Source organism: Nesoenas mayeri (assembly GCF_963082525.1).
Source record: "Nesoenas mayeri genome assembly, chromosome: 3".
NCBI lineage: Eukaryota > Metazoa > Chordata > Aves > Columbiformes > Columbidae > Nesoenas > Nesoenas mayeri.
Genome location: NC_137544.1, coordinates 61,233,609 through 61,258,113, shown reverse-complemented (window position 1 = coordinate 61,258,113; position 24,505 = coordinate 61,233,609). Strand labels below are relative to the sequence as shown.

The window sequence follows — 24,505 nt, the reverse complement described above, 5'->3', positions numbered from 1 at the left end:
CCTCGAGTGACAGAAAGGCTCAGTCTGTGGCAGTGAATGGCCGGGACGGCTGCTGACAGAGCCTCATGCGAGTGACGGGCCATCCTCGCTCCCAGCTTCATCTGCTGCGTCCAGCTCGTACCATAACAGCTGACGTTTCGGATAGCATCAGATAAAGCTGGGAACTGATTTGTTTTCAAAAGAGAAAGTAATTTGAATATAATTTTTATCATATGCTTGGGGGGAAAAAAAAAGTTTATTCCCCTTTTCTAGCAAGGGTTTATCTTATGCCTGAGTCTTCTTGGAAGTTTTGTTCATTTGGCCAGGACAAGCCACTGAAACCTTGCAAAGGAATGTGTCCGTTTGTATAAAATTTCTTCAGGTCCTAGATAAGTAATAAGTCTTCTGGTGGCCATTTCAGTATGTGTCTTGCATTTTCAGCTCATCCTGTTGCATGTTCCCTGCGTGTACCATAGTGAACAACCCTCACTGCCTGTTGTCTTCTGGCTAGGCACGGGAAGGTCCATCTCTTGGTCTCCTGTGCAGTTGCCGTATGGTTCATAAGCCCTTTGAGAGTCAGACACAAGAGCATTGTGGATGAAGGCAGGGATGAAGAACTCAGAATAGGCTAGGTAAAAAGAGATTAATGTTGGGATGCTGTAAAACACTTCAGAAGAGAATCATGAGTGTGAAGGCCTTGCTATGTTGTCTTGCTGAAAAGAAAACTCCTTCCTAGCCTGGCTGCTCGCTGCTCAGTGTGAAGTCGTGCTTGCTGTTGCAAGGAGATGCTGGTGCTGGATGTTTCGTGCATTCCTGTCTACATGCAAGCAGACAAGAAGCCATGTGTGGCACTCAGGAGCACAAGGGTGAGGCAGGGAGGTTTTGGTATGGAGCTCATTAATGTCACTCAAGTGTGTCTAGAGGAGTCTGAAAAAATAGAGTGTTCAGAGACATCTTTTGTGTAGTGTTTTTGGCAAATGGAGCAGGGAGCATCTGCTGTAATTAAGGAGGTGGAGCAACAAAAGAGCAAATCCACATGTGAAACAGGTGAGATTGTAAAACTTGTGGTTGAGGATGGTGGTTAGCAGTAGGCTGAGTGGGCTCTTCAGTGCATAATTTGATTAAAACTCCTGAGATTTATGGATGGTGAGTACAGTATGTTTGCAGATCTTACTGGAAGTTGCTTTATCTAGTGCATTGTAGCCAAGAATTGGTTTGGAGTACTATAAGAAAATTATACTCAAATCAGATTAAAGCTGAAACACGGTGACGAGAACGTGAAACTCCACAGAAAGGGCACAAGCATTTTAAGGGATGCCTTTATCAGCCTGGCTAATGGAGTCACACTAGCAATCAGAAATGGATTATGGCAGCATTATCAAAATCCATTTTACTATGCCATGTTTCTTACTGTGTCCCGCTCTCCTCCAGACCAGCACTTTGAGATGAAGTGATAAAAGGAACCAGGTTTTATAGCTGCAGTGCATCTTCTTGTGCTGAGGGAAGTAGAGAAGCAAATTCTCTGATCAACAAGGCAGATATTTGTGTTGTCCGTTCTGGAGCCTGTTTTTCAGGACTCTGCAGATTGGTGACTTCCACCCATCTCCTGAGGCAGGTTGTGTGCCTGTGCCTGGTTGTGGTGGTAGAAGGCTTCTGTGGACTTTGGTACATTTGCAGTGCTCCTCCTGCAGAAATCCTCTTGGTGACTTGTCTTGTTAACTGCTACTAAATGTGAAAATCTTCAAAGGCTTCCTCACCGCTCCCTTATTTTTCCTCTGCTGATGACTCCTCACATGGTGTCCTATCCCTTGGTTTTTCTCACACTGTTGGGAAGCCAGAAGTTTCAAGAACGAGCCCCTGGAAAGGCGTGATGTTGTGTTGCCTTACAAATACTTTGTTTTATGAAGTATCATGTTCAGTGTTTTGTATATGGTGTGTGCTCGCCCCCAGTTGAATGTAGGTCACCTACTGTGCTGCTTTTGCAGATCCCATGGTAGCTGGTAATGCAATGGTTAAAACAGTGTGTTGCCATTTACATGGTGGGCATGTTGTGCTCAGAAGGGGCAATATGGGCTGTGCAGTGTACTGCCGGGGAGGGACAATTGGAAAACATCATACAGCCTCTGCAGGGGACATGGGCTCCCGTTTGGGGACCCCACACAGGCAAAGGGGTCTGGCTCTCAGGTGGCAGCTCATCTAGCAAGACCCGGGGGGGGACCAGGCTGGCGGGACATTGATGCCACCTGTCCCGGGGCCTCTGCCCGATAGTGGGTCTGGGTTGTGTAGGTTTGCTGGTGCTTGGAGCTGGTGCTGCAGTCCCTGGCCCTCTGTCCTGCCTGTGCTTGGACGTGGTGCTGCAGACCCTGGTCCTGTGTCCTGCCCGGGCACAGGGGTTTTGCTCCTGCTCTCAGCTCCCAAAGACCTCAGGACTGTCCCTGAAAACACTATTCCTCCTTATGGCTCCTGCATAGGCCAGACTAACACGTTTTAAAGCAAATTGTATTAGAAGTCTGATAGATTACAACAGATTTCTAAACCTCATCCGATGACAGATCATTGAAAATTGTGTACACTGCTTGATCCTTAAGATTTTCAAACCTATGCTTGGACACAGTTATAGATCAACTCTGGGTTTTTTTCCCCAGTCCACAGCCACTCTGTCTGTACTACGGACTGTGATACTTTAAGTAAAAGCATGGTCATTCTTTAAATACATCACTTCTCTCCTTAACTGTCGGTTGGCTTGTGCAAATGTCCTGGAGGTAAAGCAAACTTGTGCTTCCCTGGCATTGCAGCTGGCAGTGTATAAATCTGGCTTATTGATACCTTGTAGTGTTAATACAAAAAGACATGTTTAAAATAATCCCAAACACCAATAGGCTTAGTGACATTTAAGCATGAGCGATGCTGTCAGTTCATCCACAAACAAAAGCAGTACATCTTAATTTGCCTAATTATGCTCTAACATGCAGAGCAGCTGCTGCTGTGAACAAAAGCAGTTGATCACACCATTTTATTAATTGCATATTAATTGCCACATTCATGTTAACCATATGGGAGACACTGGAGTGGAGTGAAGGCTACTTAGTGGTGGAAAAGAGAAGATGAACTGGCAGAATCCTGTCTTCAGAGGACAAATTTCAAAATAATGGAGTGCCTGAACCTTGCTGATGCGACCCCATTTTTAGAAGGAATTTGTGTTGTTTTTTTTTTTTTCCCCCATTGCTAAATAATTGTATTTAAAAGTAAGAGGACCTGGTCTAGAAAGGACTATGCTTTGCTTGATGACTGCGTGTTGGTGAAAGTACTATTGTGCAAGTGGGTACGGAGTTAGTTTGGTGATTTGCAGAAGGCAGCCTGGCTGGCACGTGGCCGCTCCTTTGTCTGCTGTGCCGAAGGATGCCCCCGCGCTGCCTGGAATTGTAAGGCTGGAAGAGCCAAAAGGAGTACAAAACTTGGTGATTTTTATACTTTATGCAATTTTGCTGGAAGTCTGTAGTGTTTTTAGCTAACGGTCTTAAGTCTTGAGCAGAACTGGGCTTCTTAAGAGTAAAAAAATAAAAACCTTGATACAGGTGGGTTAGCTACTGTGAAATACCTACAGCAAATGGTAGTGGCCTGGCTGCTGCATGTATCAAGCATCGCATTACTGTGTAGGATGTTGAATTACACTCTTCCTGAGACTTTAGAAAGCTGTCCTCAAGTTCTTTTTTTCTTTTTTTTTTTAATTTTCCTGCCATGTGGAGGCAGCAGCTGCTCTCAGCGGCCACGGGGCAGTTCTTATGGGCAGCAGGTTAGGGGAGCACCTGCGGTGACTTCTCTCATGTCACCCCAAGACTGACATTATCACAGTCTGCAGAGCACCTCCTTAGGCAGAGCGCCTGTCTCCTGCCTCTGGGCAGCCTCTGCAGGGACAAATGATATGATATATGATATATGATATGATATATGATATGATTGATATGATATGATATGTGCAAAGGATGCTGACTGGAACAAGACAAAAAAAACCCCACCCAAGGTCTCTGCCTTGAGTATATTTCCTCTCTCCTTCCCTTCACAACTTTTAAGACGAGTGAAAGCCTGGTGCTGGAATTTTTAGGCTGATGAAGGGGCGGCAGGTTTGGCAGGAGGAAGATCCAAAGGCAACTCATTGCATTCTTAGAAAGGAAGCAAGGAGTTAATGGCAGATCAAAATGTCTAATTATATGAAGCACAGGACTGGACCTGGAATATGCAATGATTTACAGAACTCAGTCTTGTCAGTCGATTAAATCTGCCTGCCTGGGTTTTCTAAAGTGAGTATTTAAGCATTAAAAGCTTAGTCTCATTGCCAACAGATGGCATTTTGCTTGCATTTCCTAAATGTCTCGGAAGAGCTGGGATTGGGAGAAATAGATTGTTAGAAAAAAAAAAAGGGCCAGGAGGCGTAGCCTTTGTTTTATTTAACGTATTATCTAAAATACATGTTTCAGACTATTAGAAGGCACAAAAGTAGGCACAAGGATTGCACAGCTAACATACAATAAGCAGTTGGAAAGTAGATTGGATCTAATCTATTCTAAGCATGCGTGGTGCAAAACAAACAGTAACCGTGACATTCTTTGGTCAAAGCAGAAATTGGGGCAGAGGGTTTGTTTTCTTGGATTTTTTTCCATCAGAGAAATGCTTTAAGTAGCTCATCACAATTACGTCTCAATTGGTGCTGTAATACACCGCAGTGGGACCTGGATTATAGGGATGATGCATTATTGGAAAGACACAGCTTGAATTTTGGATTGCAAGCAGTGCCTGCCACTACAGCAGTTACAGCAACAGCGCCTGACTTGTGAGCCAACCAGTTCTGACCTGGAGTCATTGGAAGAGAATAAATGTGAAACCCCACGGTGCTGCTGCTCCAGTCACAGCAGAAGGTACTTAATGAGCCTCCCCATGTCTTCTGTGCGCAGGCAGGCAGGCTGCGGCCTGACTATTACTAATTTAAAAGCTGAATTCCCCTAAGCCTTGCTCGTGGCTGTTGGGCTGCAGCTCCTGGCTTTTGTTTGGAAACTGTTTTTCGATGTGCTGGCAGCTGCCTGTGTTACTAGTGGGGGCTTGTCCCCATCAGCTGAGCATGAGCAGGTGCTGTTGGAGACCAGGCTTCTGGAGAGGAGAGCAAAGCTTGTAAATATTGTGGCCGAAAGGCAAATTGTCCAAGTGTGATGCCTTTTCCGTGGGAGAGCTCAGCTACCTGCTCTGAGAGGAGTCAGCAGCCACGTGCTGCTCATCCTGAGGGTCTCATCCCCTCGTCCATCTCATTGCTGACCTGAGCCGTGGTGACCATGGGACAACTTTTCCTCTGTTTTCAGTGCTTTCATTTCTTTGTCTGTGGTCCTTTGGGTGCTCTGACAAGGAGTTTAAGAAGAGTGAAGTTTTACACAAGAAGGGCTGCGGAGCACATTTGTCCCTGCCCAGAAGCATCAACGGAGGATTATAAAATCATTTATCTGCAGTTTCATGAACCTTGGAAGGGCTAATTAAGCTTGTAGCTGGATAGCAACTCCAAAGCAAATTTGCCACCTCTGCTGACTGAATGATCCCTCAATGGTTGTTCTCAGCACGCACTTTTAATCAGCCTGGCCCTTCTTGTGTTTGTCGGACATTTGCCACAAACACAATGTCAGAGCCAGACCAGGGACAGTGGGCTGCGGTTTGGTGGGTGTGAGCAGGTCCCCAAGCAGATGGTGGTAGCAATGTTAAGTTAAATAATTAATGGCATCAGAGAAAAATACCCTCTTTTATGTCCAGTAGCTGAAGGTGAGCTCACGTTTGTTTCTTGTGTGTGTTGCTAACCTTGTCCTACTAGGCTTAATAAATCTGAAGAGGAGCAAGACCTTAATTGCCGTGACATGAAAAGAAATATTTTCAAAGCCTATAAGAACACAGCGTTTTAATTCCTTTATTCCTGGAGCTGAGTGTATGCTCTGTGCAGAATATTAGACACTGTGGGATGTGTCAGATACTGTTGATGACTGTAGTTTCAACTGTATTCTTCAAACCAGCCATGGTTTAAAAACAAAAATATAGATTGAGTTTTGATGTGCATCAATTTAGACAATTCCTGGCATAGTGGCAAAGCAGGGATCCTATTAGGCGATGCTTCTGTCAAACTCAAGTGGACTGGGATTGAAGTTTGTTTAGTGCTGCATTGCAGTGTCCTTAAAGGATGCCGAAGTCTGGAACTGCTTGTATCATTATCCATAAAGGTGGGAAAAAAGAGGAGGCTTTTCATGCAGAATATTTTTTCAAAAATATAGCTGTGGTTTTATTGTCTTGTTTTCCTGAGTGTGTAAATGTTATTCACACTGACCATGTTATTAATCTCAAACCTCCTTCTTTACATTCAAAACACATCTTCTACTCCAGGGGTCCTCCCTGCTCTGGGAGTTTCCAGCCTGACTCTTCCAGACTCTTTTTAAATTGGGCTCCTCCTCTGCTCTTAATAACTTGCGATGTAAAGTGCTGTCCCATTCCAGTTCTGTAATAGCACAAGCTGTCATTAATTAGCAGTTGTCTGGACAAATCTGTAACCCAAAGTTGAATTTGGATCATTGTGTGTAGTTTAAAAATGCAGCCACTGAGATACACAGTAGTTTTACAAACTCTCTTGAGATGACAGGGTCGTTTGCTTAGTTGTAGTTAACTACTGATATTTCTTTGCCTTACTGTTGTCTTAGTAACAGCTACTGGGATGTTTCAGGAATGACCGAGCTGGGCAGGACGGTTGATCGTTGCAAGCTTATTTTCTGGGCTGGAAAACCTGTGGTATTTCTGCACAGAAATGTATTTTTAGGCTCTGCATAATTGCCTCTGTATTCTTTGTGTGGTGTCTCCACTCTTTGATCAAGTGTTGTAAATCTTTGAGTCACAGTGTATCTCCTATTGGCAAGACGTTACATTTAGGAGCTCTTTCAAAAATACATTGGCAGTTCTAGTGCTGTTGATCTAAATTGTGGATGCATGCTTGCATTTTGAGCTGGAGAGGGACTTTTTACAAGTGCATGTAGTGACAGGACAAGTGGTAATGGCTTTAAACTGAAAGAAGGTAAATTTAAATTAGGTATAAGGAAAAAATTCTTCACCGTGTGTGTGATGAGGCACAGGAACAGGCTGCCCAGAGAAGCTGTGGATGCCTCATCCCTGGGAGTGTTCAAGGCCAGGCTGGATGGGGCTTTGAGCAACCTGCCCTAGTGGAAGGTGTCCCTGCCCATGGCAGGGAGCTTGGAACTAGATGGATGATTTTTTAAGGTCCCTTCCAACCCAAACCATTCTATGATTCAGTTGACTTCAAGTGAGAGTTCACCACTGGAAGAAGGTTACTCTGGGGATGTGATGTCAGGCTATGGAGTGTGTGATCTGTTTGAAACTGAAGTGGGTGTGATGGTGCTGCATGCTTTTGAAGGTTTCACATATAAATAGTGAAAGTACTGGGAGAAACTAGCATCAACTGTCTCAAGTTTTAAGCTTATACTCCTCCTCCAACTTTTCCAACTTTTACTCCAATTCCTCCAACAAAATAAGAACTTTTCTGCAGTTTATATTTTATGCTAAGTGGGGAAAGCAAGGATACCAAAAGAGACATTTTTGCTATTAAATATTGTGTCTTTCATTAAAATGGTGTATAGTAAGCCCCTTGTCATGTTGCAACTTTATCATGTTCAGTTTTCGAAGTTCTTCAGCCACAGAAGGAAATAACTACTCTTTCTACAGCAAGAAAAATTGTAGGTATCTGTAGTAGGGATCCTGTAGAAAAAAAGTAGGAATCTTCTTTCCTTTTCTGACAGGAAATGGAAAAGGAAAAGGAAACTTAAGAGGAGAGGAAGAGGAGAGGGAGAGAGAGAGGGAGAGGGAGAGGGAGAGGGGAGAAGAGATTCTCCATTTTTTGTCTTTTTTCTGGTTTGAAGTAGATGGTGATGCCTGTTGTTTGCTTAATGCCCCCACATACTTATTTATTGAAACCATTGCCACGATATTAAAAGTCATGACAGCTGATGGGCTCACTGGTGTTTTCTGAGGATGTTTGGTTATGAGGCACTTTTTTAACAGTAGCTCATTTAAACTGTTAGGTGCGTTTTGCTAGCGATCCAAAGAAACACAGCTATTGAGCTGTTAATGACCACGGCAGGTTGTGAGGTTTGGGTTGCTTGTTTGTGTATCATTAATAACAATAACAGGGCAGTTTGTACCCAGGTTTTCAGGTTTTGTAAAAAAATTAGGGCTTTAGTCACAACTCCTCCAGTCCATTTATTATTTGTGAACCTTAGCTTTTACTTACCGTTTTAATGTTCTGTTGTGCAAATAGCCTTTTCAGGAGAGGTTTTTAAGAGTTTCTAACTAAGAAACAAAACTGTTATTTCAAGTTGCTGTGTGAGACAGTCAGCAAACACTTGATGCTTGAGTTTGGCATGAACAGTTACACAATCAATGAAGGTTGGTGTTTTCCAAGGATCTTAATTTTTTTTTCATTTATAGGTTGAAAAGTGCTTAAGAAACTAGAGGACGTACTGGCCTAATTTTAAGAGAGGACGTCTCTGAGTTTAGATGTGACTCACCTTGAGTTTATTAAGACAGTCAGCAGAAAGAAGAAAAGAAGAACTGCCAACTTCTTATAACAGGATAATCCATATATAAATTACAGTATTCCAAACAGCGATGTGAGGTGGGGAGATGAAGATTCTTTCTGTGACCTTTAAATAAGTGAAATAAGTGGGTAGCGTGTCCCCTTCAGGACATCTGTAAGGAGAATGCAGACTGAGATTAGTGGAAGATGTCTGTTGGGTATTAGTGTGGATCCACAAGTGCACAGCTGTCAAAGATGGAATTACAGGCTGAATGGGGAGACGGTTGGGGACAGAAGTTCAGAAATGGCATTTTTTCAGTCTGGTGTTGTTGGTTTCACTCCCAATACTGCAGGCTGCATCAATGAAGAGACTTATGTACACTTGTCTGCCTGGTATTTTTTCCATCACTAATTCAGAAGAGAAGCATCTTTTCTATGGTGCATTATCAGGGCAAATAATAGTCGAGATTTTCTAAAGACTTAATTATTATAGCCATTTTTGATCAGTTCTTCAGGATAAATTGTAGCATACGAGCATTGAGGTGAACTTGGAATTTAAAATGAGACTCTATCCCGGTGGAATTTTAAAAGGATCTTCCTAGGGAGAGAAAAAAGTACCCTTCTGGGAGCTGAGGTTTCCTTAGCTGCGGTTCAGGAATGGCTGAAGGAAAAAGGGTTGTGCCCTGCAATTTAAAACAAAACCATGAGACAGAATTGCACATTCATTAAATGTTTTCTGTTCCTCTGCCTGCAGTTGCAGTGTGTGGGGAAATGCTCTAACCAAAAGAAACTGCTGCTTTGTCTGCAGGCAGCCCTGCCCAAATGCTCCCTTTTCTCTCTGGTGATGTGTTTGCATGATAGAGGATCCTGTGGAAAGATGTTTTGAATTGTCAAAGGAATGAATTAGCTTTATTGTGCTCTGACCTAAATAGGATCATCAGATCAATCAGTCTGCTGCTTTTCTGCCCTCTCTGGCTGAGGTTGTGCTGCTTCTCCTTCTCATCTTCCTCCCTCTTCCCCCTGTCCCCACCAGGCAGCCCCTTTCCCAGAGCCTCCATCCATAATCCCTTAGAGCCCGGGTAAAGGAGAGTGCTCCCGGGGTACCCCCCCTAAAGCAATCCCTGCTCGGCTTCCCCTGCCCGTTCGCTGGGGTGCGGGTCCTTCTTGGCTTCTTGTGGCGGTGGCTTAGGGATAAAACACTTCTCCTCCTTTGTTCTCTCTCCCCTGTGCAGTCTCCTCCTGCTCTTCCTCCTGATCCCAGGTTTAATGAATTGTAATTTCTCAGTAGCCGGGGAAGTATCGTGCTTCACCGAGGCCGAGGTTGCCCTGAAAGAGGCCATTGTGAGCCTGCCGGGCTGGAGACGGGAGGGCAGCTGGTTGGGGTGCTGGCTGGGACCGCCTTTGTGGAGGAGCACTTTTGTTCTCCTGAAAGATGAGGGGAGAAGGCCAGCCAGGACTGGCTCTGGAGGGAGGGAGAAATCCCTTCTGACCATAAATTGTTGACTCCTGTGGTTTGCAGGGGTGGCTTTGACTCCATTTAAGCACCAGCAAGTGTCTGACAGCATGGGCTGAGGGTGGCCAGAACTGGCATAAAACTTGGACACTGACTTTTAAATGCACTTGAGACATTCTTATCTCAGGTGCTTGATGTTTCTTAATGACGGAAGTCTTGCCTAGAAGTGCAGCTTTCAAGGCAGGGTGGTGTTGGTGTGAGGCAGGCAGGAGCCTTGTGGCCCGCGGAAGGGGTTTACAGCCCTCCCGGGGTTCAGGCTTGCCCTGCAGATGCCTGGGTGCCTCTGCACAGCCTGAGGAGGGCTGCTCGGGGATCAGTCTCAGGGTTGTTTTCCTCCAGACACCATGGCTGCTCGATGGCTGGGTTATGGGGGTGTCAGGGAATAATCCTGAGCATGTCCTACACAGACCCAGTCCTGCAGACATGCTGGAAACAGCTGCCTTCCAACAGCTCCTTCCCCATGCGTCCCCATGCAAGCGGCTGGGTGGTGGCAGAGTGGAAACTTATTTCGAGCGAGTGACTGACATGGCCGTAAAAAGCAAAGGCATTGATTTAATTGTTTTTAGTGCATCTGCTCACTAACATTTCTGCTTGCCCTTTTGCTTATTGAACAGAAGAGCTCTTGCAGTGCAGTTCCCAGCTCAGTGCTATTGTTTTACTTCCTTCTTCTTAAAATGTCATCAGTGCCATACGGTTGTTTAATGGAGGATTCTTCCATTGTTTGAATAAAACTGTGAAGGCTTACAGCTGAAAGTCCAGGTTTAGAGGTGGTGATACATGTTAGTAGTTTGATGCATCATTTATTTCATAAACTTGATATGTGTGTTGGGTTTACCTTCATGAAAATAGGTGGTAAAATTTTTCTTGATTTGTGGGAGGGAGGAGGAGTGGGTTGCTTTAACTTCCTGTGTTTTATCTGGGGTTGGGGTTTTTTTTAAAACTTAGTACTTTCTAAATTTCATACAGCATGTGTGCATAGGCTGATGAGCGGCAGTAGGAAGGATAACAGTTGATTCTCACCAATTTGTTAGTGTCCCTGACAGACAGCTGCCGTAGGGACTGCTGCTGGGCAGCTGCCCTGGCTGTGGTTATGGACAACCCAAGTATGTCCCTTTGCAACATTTGCCTTTTTATAAAGCTTCAGCTTCTTCAGTGCACCTTGTGTGCTGGTGCAAGGTTCAGGGCACTGGGTTGTGAATGGGGACTGGGCAGGACAACCCCCCTCCCCCAGCGTCTGGCTTGAAATATTTCCCTGGAAGCTGAATATTTCCAGATTGTTTCATAGACGCTGATGTTTTATGTTGCCATGAATGTGTAGGGGTGGCTGTCTCAGATGGCTGTCGCGGAGCAGGTCAGCTGGAAAGCCCCTCTAAAGAGGGGAGAGAGCAGGGAGAGGAGTGAAGGAATGAATGGCCGCAGCACTGCAGGCACGCCACGCACAAGCAGCCAGTCCTGTTCACTGCTCTTCTGGGTGTACATGGCCTCTACCAGAAATTAAAATCAGTTTAACCACTCGAGGATTAAAAACTATTATAATGTGAACTAAAAAGTGGCACAGTTTTGCTAATGAGTGTGATATACATTCATGATTCTAAGCGCACTGGCACTGCATCTTGTGCCTCTCATTTTATTTGCTTCAAAATTAGGAAGGAGTTTCTTCTGGGCTAAATTTTGCAATCTAGGTTAACAATCCCACCCAGCATAAAGTGAGAATTAGCATTTGCTGAAAATCTCTATATTTTCTGTATTCCTTGCGATAGTATCTTTGTGGAGTGGCAGGTGAGTGTGATCCCCACTTGTAAGGATGTGGGTTAATATTAACTTTTCCAGGTCAAGTAGGAAGTGTGCCACAGAGCAAGGTCTCCTTAGTGCGCCACCCATCTCTGAGTCATTTGCTTTTAAAGAACTGATATCATGCTGTACACACCTACTGTTCATGCTGGGTTTATCGAGCTTTAACAGACTTTTAATTTTTTTCTATCAAGGTAATTTTAGGTGGCTTTGTTGTTGTTTGGTGGGTTTTTTTGTGGATTTGTCTGCTGGATTGGCAACACTGGAGGCTGAAGGCCTTAATCTGTTTGCATAGTGACTATAATGTGAATTTTCTCAAACTGCCCCATCTTCTTCTCAATGTAGAGAGGCAGGCTGTGGAGAAGCACACTTTCATGCTTTCAGCTCTAAGAGAACTTCTGTTAGGAGACAATTGTGACAGTTTCTTGTGACAGGAAAAGCCCTTTAAAAAAACTGGATTGAGACAGCAAGCTGGATTTCATGGAAGCCAATGGATTTGTCTAAAGTGGGAAGAGTGTTTGGTTGTTTTTGACCTAATGCAGAGTCTGAAAGTCTGAGTAGCCATTTTTGATGTTCGACCTCTGTCAGCATGACCTGAGGGAAGGTGGAAGCCAAAAGGGGTGAGGATGAAAGGCAGATATCACTTTATGCATTGTTTGTTACTGGGTTTGAATGGCTGCCTCCATACTGGAGATCAAGGCTTGAGGACAGTGATCAAGAACTGAGTCAGGAGAAATGCTTCAGGGTAAGCTGAGGATCCCATAACAAAGAGCAGCACTGGACTTGGCACACATTGCAGCCCAGGTGGAACAGGGAGGGGTTTCCTGAGCCGTCCAAAGTACCCAAGATCATGTTGATAGACAGGGGCTTGGCCATGAAAAGGGAACAAAGTCTTGCTTCCCAGGGCTTGCAGACTGCAATCTGTCTCGCTTCCAGTAGCCCAGTCTCCCTCACATGCTAGCTTCAGACTGTCACCTTCCCCTGTGCAATTGCACAGTAGCTTCCCTCCGCACTTAGGGAGCCACTTGCTATGTCCTCAAAAAGATCAGCACCACACTAAAAAAGGAGTTACCACCTTCTGGGTTTGCTCTCAGATGGCAGCGCTGCTGGCGTTAGAAGTGGAGTCATTCTGCACTCACCTCCAGATTGCATGCAGCAAGTGGTTTTAATGATGTGTGGGTGATAGCAAATTCTGAACAGGGGTATTATTGTGTATGTGATTAAAAAAAAAAAAACACAACAAACCACAAAACAAAAAAAGCAACTACAAAACCACTAAATAGTTATCTTGTTAGCAGAGTTGGATGCCAGGTTTACTTTGTGCGTAAGGTGCTTGATGGAAATCAGTGTAAAAGTAGAGGTGTCTTCCCTGCCATTGCTGCCACAGCACCATGGTCTTCTGTCCCTTGAGCAAGTCGAAAAGTCTCCTGGACCCGAGACCTGCTGCTAATGGCACATTTTGTGTCAAACCCATATCATACTTCTAAAATCTCTGGGTTTGGCAAATATTGATGAAGTGCTGATAACAGGGTGTTCAGACAATGATGGAGGCACTTTGTTTGTGGTCGGTTCTGTGTGGTGCTGAGTCTGGGGCGCTTGATGAAACTTGAAGTTCCTGTGGAGCACCCGTGTTTTCCATGCTGCTCTCCAGAGGCCCGGTCCTGCTGCAGCTTTGGGGTCAGTCTGAACCCCCTGCTGCTGGCATTTGTCTTTTTTTTCCTGAGGAAAAAATCCTTTTCATTGTTAACCCGAGGGGGTTTCCTAAGCTTTCTTTGTCAAGGAGGGCTTGCTTCTTGAGCCTGAACACTGTGTGAAGGGCATGCCCTGCTGAGCACATTGATTTGATGCTTAGCATCAAATCCTGCAGAACTGCAGGAAGGATGGCTGTGGACCTCTGTACAGATATATTTTTTTTTAAGGCATGAGGATATAATGCACATCTTAAAAAGCTGGGCTATTTAATCTCTGCGCACAAGTTTCATTTGATGAATAACAGGTTCTCTATTAGCCAGGAATAACTCGATTTTGTTTTCCATGTATCTGGTCTGAGATGACGCTAATCAGAATAAATTAGGAGTGTTGCTGAATGAAATTCGATATGTAAAATTAGTGGGCTGATGTCCCAGGGAATGGCAATGACTACGGGGGGAGCAGCGAATCTGGAAGGGTAGAGCAATGCAGAGCGGAGGCTGCGTCGGGGGTCCTTAATAAAGGGGGAGCAAGAGGGTTAAAAACAAAAAGGGGGTGGGGGGAGGGGGAAGGGGAAGGATGGGAGCGGTGGGAAAGCAGGGCATCCTGATTTGCACGAAAATGCAACTCTCATTTGCAACTGGCAGCAGGCTGCAGGGCAGCGCCGGGGGAGGGGGGTGCGGGGGCTGCCCCCCGCCCGCCTCCCGCGGGCACCGGGGAGGTGCAAAGGGCGGGGAAGGTGCCGGCAGCGCCCTGCGCTCCGGCACAGCCGCTGGAGCCATGGGAGGAGGGAATCACCTGCACACTCGGGCTTCCTGGAGCAGCCGAACTTGGGAGAGCCAAGGAAGGGAGGAGAAGAAGAACTGAGTACTTGCACTGGTAGCAAGAAAGCCTGATTTTTGGCCCCGTGCGAACGTGAATAACAACTTTTTTTTTTTTTTCCCCCCTCCACCTCCTATTTTGCTGTTGAAAGTGGCTGTTTTCAGTCCACAAGGTTACATGTGAGGAGGAGAAATTCAGACTAAAGAACTGTAAATGGTTTTGAGCATCAGGAAGACCTAGGCAGATTTAAAGTTGTGATTTCAGGAAAGAAAGGTGGAGGGGAGAAGCCTGGAGAAGAAAAATTTGGTGTGTAGAACGGGCTCACTCTGGAAAACAGTAACCTTTCTGCAGCTCCTCCTTTTTATGGGATTTAAACTTCAGGATCGCAACTCAACACCTTGAAAATGGTGGTTTTCATCAACACAAAGCTTAAATCTCTCATGAAACTTTTCAAGAGAAAGAGTAAGTAGTTGTGCGTGCTCGCTGTTGTTTCGGGAGGCAGCGGGTCCTGCAAGAGAAGTGCAGCTCCCTTCGGCTTTGCTTCTGCTCTCCTGACAGCTCCTTTTAAGTTTATCTCGTTCTCTGTTGGATATTTTCTGAGGTGCGGAGGCAGCCTCATGAAGCGTTCTAGGACAGGGGTGTCAAGTGTAACTGCTCCCACATTTATATAGTCCCCATTTGTATAGCCCTAAAATTACATTCGGCCCTTTGAAGGCAACCGCGAGGCTGATGTGGCCCCCGGTGAAAACGAGTTTGACACCCCTGTTCTAGGACCTCTGCTTTGGGATACTGTGGTGGTTTTTAAGTCCTTTGCCTCAGGGGTTTTGCAGGAGCCAAACTTCTCGGTGTGACAGGGCTGAGTGTGCCTGTGTCACCTGCCATGGGGCAGTGGTGTCCTGCCATGTGCTGGGCCACCCTCCCAGCATCTGTCAGACACCTACCTCTGCTTGTGCAGCTGCTGAGCCATGTCTGGCTATGGGCTGGTAGCTGTAAGGCTTGTTCTGAGCCACGGTGTATTTTTAAAGATGCTCTGTTTTCAGCATGGCTTTGAAATTCACGACTCCCCATTTGATTCATGAAGATAGACAAATGGCGCTGGAGAGAGTCATTTTCCAATAGGCACAACACTTCTGTCAGCTGGTTTTGATGGCCATTGTTCTGAACTTTAATTTTGTTATGGCGAGACTGCAGCGGGGTGGTATGCTGGAGGCTGGTGTTGCCCTCCTCCTCTTCCTCCTCCAGCCTTCCTCCCCCTCCCCGCCCACCTGCTCAGCCAGCAGATGATGAGGGATGCTTTTCGGGCAGGTCGTTGAATATACCTATGGCTTTTTCTATAATATCGGGATGATTGATGCTGTAACCAGGTAGGTGGTGGCTTGTCAGTTTGTAGTGATTTATTTTTGACCTCTAGTTAGCAAGGACAGGAAAAGCAGGCACAGACTGAATGCGTGTCTGCCATGTTGGAGCCAATATGTCTTTGAGAAGGGAGGGGATGCAGGACCAAACCACCTCAGAGATGAAAAAAGACCAGTTGAAAGTCTTCGAAAGCCTTTTTCAAAGTCTGATGCTAATCTAAAAAAAAAACGAGGAAAGGCAGTTACGGACCCCCATCCACCCCCATCCGCACCCTAAGTCCTTTTAGGACAAAACAGGCATTGAGCATTGGGCTGTAGATATGTTTTGAAGTGAAAGGCGTAGCTCAGTTTTTTTTACAAGTACTGATTATTTCCATCCGAAATGATCCTGGCAGATGCATGATGGTGTTAGGGAAAGAGTAATTTTTCAGGTGACAGAAGGCTGTTGCCTTCAGTTTGCTTACACGCCTCCTCTGCTACCACAGAGGCGTCAGACCGGCTTGACAAAGTGATGCTGTGGGCAGCAAGGAGGGCGAGGGAAGATGCGGGGCTGGCAGTGGGGCCATCGGGCAGGGCAGGTGCTGGGGAGGCGGCACAGCTGGAGCAGCTTTTTCTGCTTTGGAGAGCTAAAAGCAAGGATGTATGGTATGCTGGCTGAAGGACAAGGGGTGCTTGGGGGATCATAAAATCTGACCTCCAGCTGCCCTTTTCCTATTATTATAGGGTGGAGGGATAAGGCCATTCAACTGTAAAAGTTTTTATTGATGACAAACTTTAAACAAAAGGTAATGGCTGTCTCTGGGGAAGCATAAATGATAAACAAATCTTAGCAATATGTGCTTTGGCTGATTCATCACTCGACTGTCTGTAGGGAACTTTGAACTTGAACAATGTCAGTGTTTTATTTTCACGTGTGTATTGGCTGAGAAGAGGTGGCCAAGAGCAATCTCTCTTCGGTTCTGTTGTGCTCTGAGCAGTGTTTGCCTAGGGAGCTGCTGTTGTCTAAATACACTTTCCACTCACAGCAATGGAAAGTAGCTCATTTGTTGGCTCCACTGGAATTTTTGTTCCTGGTTTGAGCAGGCGAGGTTGGAGAAACTTATTTCCCGATATTTTACCTGTCGTAATCTCTCGTGGCAACTGTCATATTCCCAGGGTCACCCTTGGGCAGGAGGAGGCTCTCTGGCACCACAGGGTGCCTGGCGGGATCAGGGGACTGGGGAACTGATCTCCTTTGTGAAGGCTGGGAGCTAGAAGGGCAAAAAGAGGGTTGCAAGTTTACAGTAAATACAACAGCAAGTATAAATATGAGAAGAGAGAAAGGAGAACAGGAGAACAAATTTAGAGTCGAAATGAGGGGAGAGTTTTTAGTTGTCATAGAAGTGGGGTTCTAGAGAGCGCTTTGATGGGGCTACAGTGGCAAACTGTTGCGTTTCATGATACAGCTATCTACAATAGCATTTAATTTTCTTATTATTGTCTCTCTCTGCAGCTGTTTCCAACCTAGATGAAGAGAGTAGATGGACTGTGCACTACACTGCTCCGTGGCACCAGCAGGAAAATGTCTTCCTGCCCTCCTCAAGGCCACCTTGTGTGGAGGACCTGCACCGACAAGCCAAGTTGAACCTCAAGTCAGTACTGAGAGGTAAGATGTTGCTGCAGACACTGATGTGTTCCAAAGGGACAGTAGTTTTTACCACAGTCTTTGCAAATGTAACAGAATTGCAGACTTCAGAAGAGACTTGTTTGTTTTTCTGCCTGCAGCACATTAGGAACATTGAGTGGGGTTTACCCATTCAAAAGTGGAGATGGGGAAAAATGTTTTCACTCTCAAGAGACAAGGAAATCTGTTACCTGGTATAGAGCACTCTAGAATGGAAAAGGGGAAAGCCTGGTGTCTTTTGGCCATTTCCATTTAGTCTTTGGAGTGTTTCCAAAATGGTACCTTCAACTTCAGTAATTCCTGAGTTATTCCATTTATACTTTAGTGTAAGAACCACAACACAGGTGTTTCATTTGGTGATTTGTTGTTTGTATAGTGTCATTTCCAGGGACATGGCTACTTGTGAGAGGTTGGAAAAGGTGCTGGGGGCAGACAAGGGAAATGTGGAAGTGCTTTCTTGCAGAAGGCTGCAGTGCATTTTGAAGGACCAGTTTTTACCCTTAGTACCTTCACTGGGAGTGCACCCATACAGTCTGGCATGGGACGCGTTGTGTCGTGTTAGTGCAGCAGTGAGTACAGCAGCAGGCAGCCAGCGGGGAGGACTGCAGAACATCTGTCCCCAGGCCAGAAGCAAAGTTTAAAATTACAGTTTAATGTGTGTGTTCTGGAAAAGGTTAACCTAGATTTTTCTTTACATTGGCTGTTTAACAAAGGGGGTTACCCTGCAAAGAGCCACTCATTCCAGGTCTCTTTTTGTTCCAGCAGGAAATGCAGGTACTTGATACCTTTGAGAGTTAAACTGATTTAAAAGAACATTGTAATTTTTGTTTAACATGACATTTCTGCTTTTTAAACGTGCAGGAAAACTTCATTTCGTACCTCTGAATAGAGAACTGTTTGGGTGCCGTATTTTATTTCTCTTGCCATTTCTCCAGTTAATTGATTTTCACTGTCTGTTACTACGTGCCTTTTGTTATCATTTAATAGGGAGTCTTGACAGCCACTGTTACTTGCTCACGCATGGCTCAGCAGATAGCCTGGGTGTCCTCTATACTTATTATTGGATTAATGCATTTGTTCAGCCCTTTAGCCTTTAAATATTTACTGTTCCCTTGCAGGCACACTTACTGGTTCTTTAGAAAATAAAAAACATTTACCTGCTTCAGATTAAAAAGAATACTGCTCATGGCTAGCTTTTTGTAAACATTAACTACTCATTCTTCTATTTTTCTGCTCTCTGTTTGAGACTACTATAAAATAAAATGGCACAGGTCAAAATGCTGCTCTGATTTTCTTGTGTTTTATCAGAAATGTATCTACTGCAGTTCATCTTCTATTTCAATACATTGATATCTGACATATTAGTGTGAATCTAAGTAATACATGCTGCTTCCCTCAGCTTACACATCTGAAGTTACTTCAGTCTGCTGGGATTTTTATCTGGAGCTGCTGCCCTTTATAAAACAAAACCTATCCAGTACTACTACAACTTACCAGTTAGCCATTTGTGTGCATGGTGTAGGACTCCTTAGTAGTGAAATGAATTTCAGTTTCATGCTTTCAGGGTAGTAACCGAGAGACAGAAGAACCTGTGATGCCTCCACCAGACCTCAAGTTGCTGACGTAGTCAACAAAACTCTGCTCCTTCATTTATTTATCTATTTATTTTACTTCAGGCTCTTTCCCTGGGCCATGTTTATTCCCTAAGAGCAGTTCTAAAACAGCTCCTTGCTGTGGCTTGTATCTGTCCCAAGTAGTGAACAACATTAATTTAACACTGTTTCCAGTAATTTTATTCTTGCCTGTAGGGGCTCTGAGTAGTAAGAGATGCACTGACTGAAGTTTTATAGGTTTTACTTTGCTGTTGCTTCAGCCAGCTCTGTGAAATGAGGAAGACGCTGATGCTTCTGATCACATTTGGAGGGTTGAGTTAAAAGTTCTATAGCCCAAGCTGGGTTTCGTCCAGTGTAAAAGTGCTGTTGAAATTGTGACGTAATTGTGACAACTGATGAACTGCTTTTCCACCTGCTGCTTTAGAAAAGACAGAGTTTTCCAAAGCTCCTTAATGGGTAGTAAGTAAATTTGGTGCTACGTGATTACAGCATAGAAGACCCTGAGGAAAAGCAGTCTCATGAGAAACACCATTGGGCTATCATGGAAGCTTTAGTTCTGCGTTTCTTGGCGCCATGATGAAACTTGCATCTTGGCATCTTTTTGGTGTTTCAAATGCATTGGTGGAGCTGAAGCGTTGGGCAGTGGAGCAGCTCTATGTGACCTGATGTGCTGCCTGGGTGGTGGGGAGCGAACAATGTTGGATGACGAGGCGCACCATACTCTGTGCAGGCAACAGTGGGACGGATCCCCCTGCTCTCCAGAAAGCGTTGCAGAAACTGGAAGGGAGTAGTACAAAAGCAAAACTGATTTTTACTTTGTGGTTAAGTCAGAGATGAAGTAGTGCACATGTGCGGCAGTGGCGAAATACTTAGGTTTGATAATAGGGGAAACTTCCTTGCAGTAAAGATACTGAAGCTCTGAAATAAATTTTTGGGGCAATGAAGTCATTGGAGATCTTTAAGAACAGATGAAAGAAACCACTACTTGGAAGTTGTTTGTATATATTTAATTCTACCTTTAGAGGAGGTTGGGAAGGAAGAGAGAACCTCTAGTGGTCCCCTCGAACCTGATAATGTGGTCCTGAGGGCTAAACTAGTTGCTACAGTGCAGACCATTGAAACACGTTTGAAAGTTTTCCAGCCCTGTTCTTGTTCAGATTATGAGGTCTGGCATTGCTGATACATAGCAACTTGATTGCAGACTGTTTATTTGTTATTGCATTAATTCCCTTACCACTGAATGGAAAAGTAAGGATAAAACGTAGGTAACAAGTAGTAATTCACATGTAGAGCACAATAGTCATTTAAGCCACCTGTATTGAGTGTATAAAATCTTTCAAAGTAATTCCAAGTAATTCCTTTATGACAAGGTGTTTTCACCCGTTTAATACTAACCAGATGAAAAAATGCTGGTTAGCTTTTAAGGTAATGCAAAGTCAAACCTATTTTTTCTGGTACAATTTCAACAGCTCAGCAAATTTTTGACAGCATGGGTCTAGCTAGAAATATCTAGTGAAATAGATAGGAAGCTTGTCTTTTGTCTGGAATAAACTTTTTAAGCACCACTTCAGGAGCAGAAGAGCTATTATCGCTGCTTATTCTTAAATTTATTTAAGAGTAAAACGTTAGGGGTAGATATATTAAAATGTATGATATCTAACCTGTCTTGAGAGAAAACAAGTACTCTGCCTGGCCATCTCTGCATGCTCTGTGGGCCTTTACAGGAAGCAGGGTTGTGTTTGGAGGAGGAGGAGATTCTTCTTTATTTTTTACGCAATTATTATTTTACTTTGTACGTTATATATTGAAATGTCCACTGCTTATTGCACTGTGGAAGTGGATATAGCATGATAGTAGACGTTGCATGGGGAGATTTTTAAATTTTTGTACTTACAAACTAGACTTTTACCCTTTTGTAATCAAGGGAAAATACTATGCTTTTCCTTTACAAAGTTACTTTAAAGTGTAAATGGTGATATCTTGCATTCAAATGTGTTCATAACTGAGTGTTGTGATTTAACCCCAGCTGGCAACTAAGCCTCACACAGCTTTTTGCTTACTCCTGCCCACCACCGTGGGATGGGGGATTCGGAAGAGTAGAAGTGAGAAAACTAATGGGCTGAGATAAAGGCAGTTTAATAGGTAAAGCAAAAAGCACACATACAAGGAGAGCAAAACAAGGGATTAATTCACTGCTTCCCATGGGCAGGCAGGTGTTCAGCATCTCCAGGAAAGCCAGGCTCCATCATGTGTAACAGTCTCCTAAGAAGACAAACACCACCACTCTGAATGTCCCCCCCTTCTGTCTTCTTCCCCCAGCTTTTATACTGAGCATGACATCATATGGTGTGGAATATCCCTCTGTTCAGCTGGGATCAGCTGTCCCAACTGTGTCTCCTTCCAACCTTTCATGCACTCCCCACCTTCTCATTGGCAGGCCAGTATGAGCAGCTGAACAGTCCTTGACTGCTTAGCAGTGACTAAAACATCAGCGTGTTGTCATCATTATTCTCATACTAAATCCAAAACACAGCACTGTACCGGCTACTAGGAAGAAAATTAACCCCATCCCAGCCAAAACCAGGACACTGAGGTAAAGTTATTTATCCTTCTTTAGGCATGCAGGTGCTGCAGTTTTAAAAAGCAATATTTTCAGGTAATCTGAATTAGAAAATAAAACACCCAGGAAGTTTGTTATGCACAGTAGACCTGTTCTCAGAAACTGAAGTGGCTTTATGACTTTTATTAAAATTGGAAGCTGTCATTGACTAAATCAGTGGCTTAAACACATTTAACCCGGCTGCATTACTACAGTTTAAATTAGAGCTCTCAGTGGCTTAATCTGGTGGCTCGAGCAGAAGAGCAAATTCAGCTGCACTTCAGAGTCAGGGTACCATTGCAACATGACTTAAATGTTTATAAAATGCTGCAGTTCTTTGGTTGTGGTGGTAGATCCCATTATTTTACATGTTTTGTTTGCACTGGGTAAAACAGACTCTCCCATTCTTTGGGGAAGCAGACGGGACCTTGGGGTGACAGATAGGGTGACACATTGGATGTCAAACATGTTCCATCCAAGGTGCCTGTTTCCTTACCCTCAGAGCCAAGCTCCTCTGACTGGTCTTTCCCAAGAGTCTGTCTGCAGTGGCCTCCTCCTTGTGTTTTCATAGTCACTTAAAAAAAAAGGTGTTTGTCAGCACACAGACCATCAGGTAGAAACAATATTGACCCTGGAGGAGTCTTGCGTGACCCTGTGCTCCACATCACTGTTTCTTCCCAGGGAGATGTTGAAATGGGTGAAGAAGGTGGTGGATGGGCAGCAGGCTCTGCATGGTGTCAGGATCCTCAAATCAATCCTGCCCCCTTGCAGTGGTTGCTCTGCTCCAAGGCTAAAGGGCTACTTGACTTGTTTAGTCTCACGTTGCCAATGGCTACTGAGTGGCTGGAGCAGCCCTGAGTCTGCTCTGGACAGAAGCAGAGCTGTGAGTTTAATGCTGTTCAGAGTGGCATTGGTTCTTTTTTTTTTAAGGCAGGCTGTTATCTGTGCTGAAGGGGCAAGTGCCACATACTGCAGGGTTTCCTGCAGCTTTTTCAGTCCATGAAGCCAAGAGTTTGAGTTTGATGTTCAACCAGAGTCCAGAGGGTAGCACCACAAAGCAGCCCCTGTCCCTGACACAGTGCGCTGGCAGATCTGTCTTCTTTTTCTGCAGCGTGGTCATGTTTAAAGGACTTTTGTCTGAAGAAGTCCCTAAAGTATTCTGGTCTTCAGCCAGGAGCACTGATACAACAGCAGTAGCAATGATGTAAATATTTGGATAAGAAAAGTAAATTGAGACTAATCCTCATTTTGCTAACTGTACTGTAATCTAAAAATGACAAGGAATGAGGCATGAAGTGTGAAGATGGGCAGGAGGAACAGCACTGTTGTAGTGTTGCTTTGCTTAACTGCTTGGAGCATGTCTTAAGCGTGCCTATCTGCCTTCTGGACAGGTTTGCACCATTAGCAGTGTGTTCAGAGGTGTTGGTCCAGTGTCCTAAAAGGAAAACTAAAGTAATATGGACACCTTCCCAGTGGATAACAAGGTGTCAGATACGTACTGAGGAAGGTGTACCTGTTAACAGTGGGAACACTCCATATGCTGACTTTCATCCTGCTTTTCAGACTAGGGCTGCGGAGACTTCCTGCACAACTCTCTCTGTACTTTGTGTCTCTTTTCCCCCAGGGTTATTGTGTTGATTCAAGCTATGTACATAATATGGGGCTCATTGTTCCAATGTCTGCGATGATTCAGTTATTATCTCATCTTCAGAAGAGCTGGATTTGGCTGACTGTAGCTTCTGTTTAGCTTTGTTGGCCAAATTCAAGGAATGTATTTAAGCAGCAGTGATTGAAACACTTGATTTGTTTTCCAGAAGACATCTGGTTAGCATTGTCAAATAAAACCGGATTTAAGTAGTTACTCATAAAGCCTCTATTATGTCTTGCTGCAAGACCCTCCAGACAGGTATGTGTTTAGCCTTTGTTTTCTCATTGCATCTGCCAGATCACTGTTCAGATGAGCAATATTAGGGTCAGCCCCACTAGTCAGTAATCCTGCTGAGAAGATTATGGACTTAAAATAATCTTATGTATCATTAAAGAGCTGCAAAATAGGGGGGAACTGCTTCATATTAACAATAGATCTGGTTCAGGTTCAGAGGGATGTCAAGATGTGAGCTCCCTACCAACTGGAAACCTTAATGAAGTAAAAGACCATTAAAGGCTAGGAGTGGACCATATGTTCCGGAAAGGCCTTGGAGCTGTAAAATCAGAAAATATACATCAACTTATTTCTCATTATTGTAGTTTCAATAGTCAAGTTAGTACCAGAGGTTCTGCCCATGTATCCTGCCCATTTTATTCTTCCTGAATTAATTCACAGTGCATCTGTTGATGGTTTTGGACAAGTTCCATATTCCAACTGCCCTTTCTAATAAGGAGTTTTAAAAAGCAAATATTCTAGTGAAACTAAGCAGAATTTGACCGTGAGTCTACACTGCATGTGTTTGAAAGCTGCTTTTGTGCTGAAAAATTGAGATGCTCAGAAGCATTTTGGCTCCCTATTTTTAGGTTTAGTTATACAGTGTAGCGCTGAGTGTAAAAGCATACATGGTGGTTATATGTAGGTTGATTGCACAATACGGGTGATAAGTGAAAGCAGTTCCAGCTGAAAAGGTTAAAAGAAGGTGAAAATTTGTTTCAAAATAATACTAATGGTACTTATTTTTTCTTAAACCAGATGAATGTGTTCTTAATGTTTTATGATACAAGTCAGAATCAGCAGGAAGATTTAGCCGAAAAATTATCAAACTTCACCCCATTTCAGACCTGTGCCTTTACTAGAGGGAAGAAATGTGAACTCTTACTGTCTGTATTGTAGTTGTTTCAGGTGAAGCAATTTCCATCACAAAGAATATCAGACCTTTGTTTGTTTCCCTTTT

At 44.3% G+C, this 24,505-nt stretch overlaps 1 protein-coding gene across 1 annotated transcript in view; it reads left to right on the top strand.

Annotated features, from left to right (window-relative positions):
* Positions 1-24,505, top strand: part of NHSL1 (NHS like 1) — a gene marked incomplete at both ends in the record, with an annotated part of 176,620 nt that overhangs the window by 109,370 nt on the left and 42,745 nt on the right. The window contains one exon of the mRNA XM_080342809.1: positions 17,241-17,393. Coding sequence (XP_080198935.1) covers positions 17,241-17,393 — 153 coding nt within the window. The remainder of the gene's footprint in view (positions 1-17,240; positions 17,394-24,505) is intronic.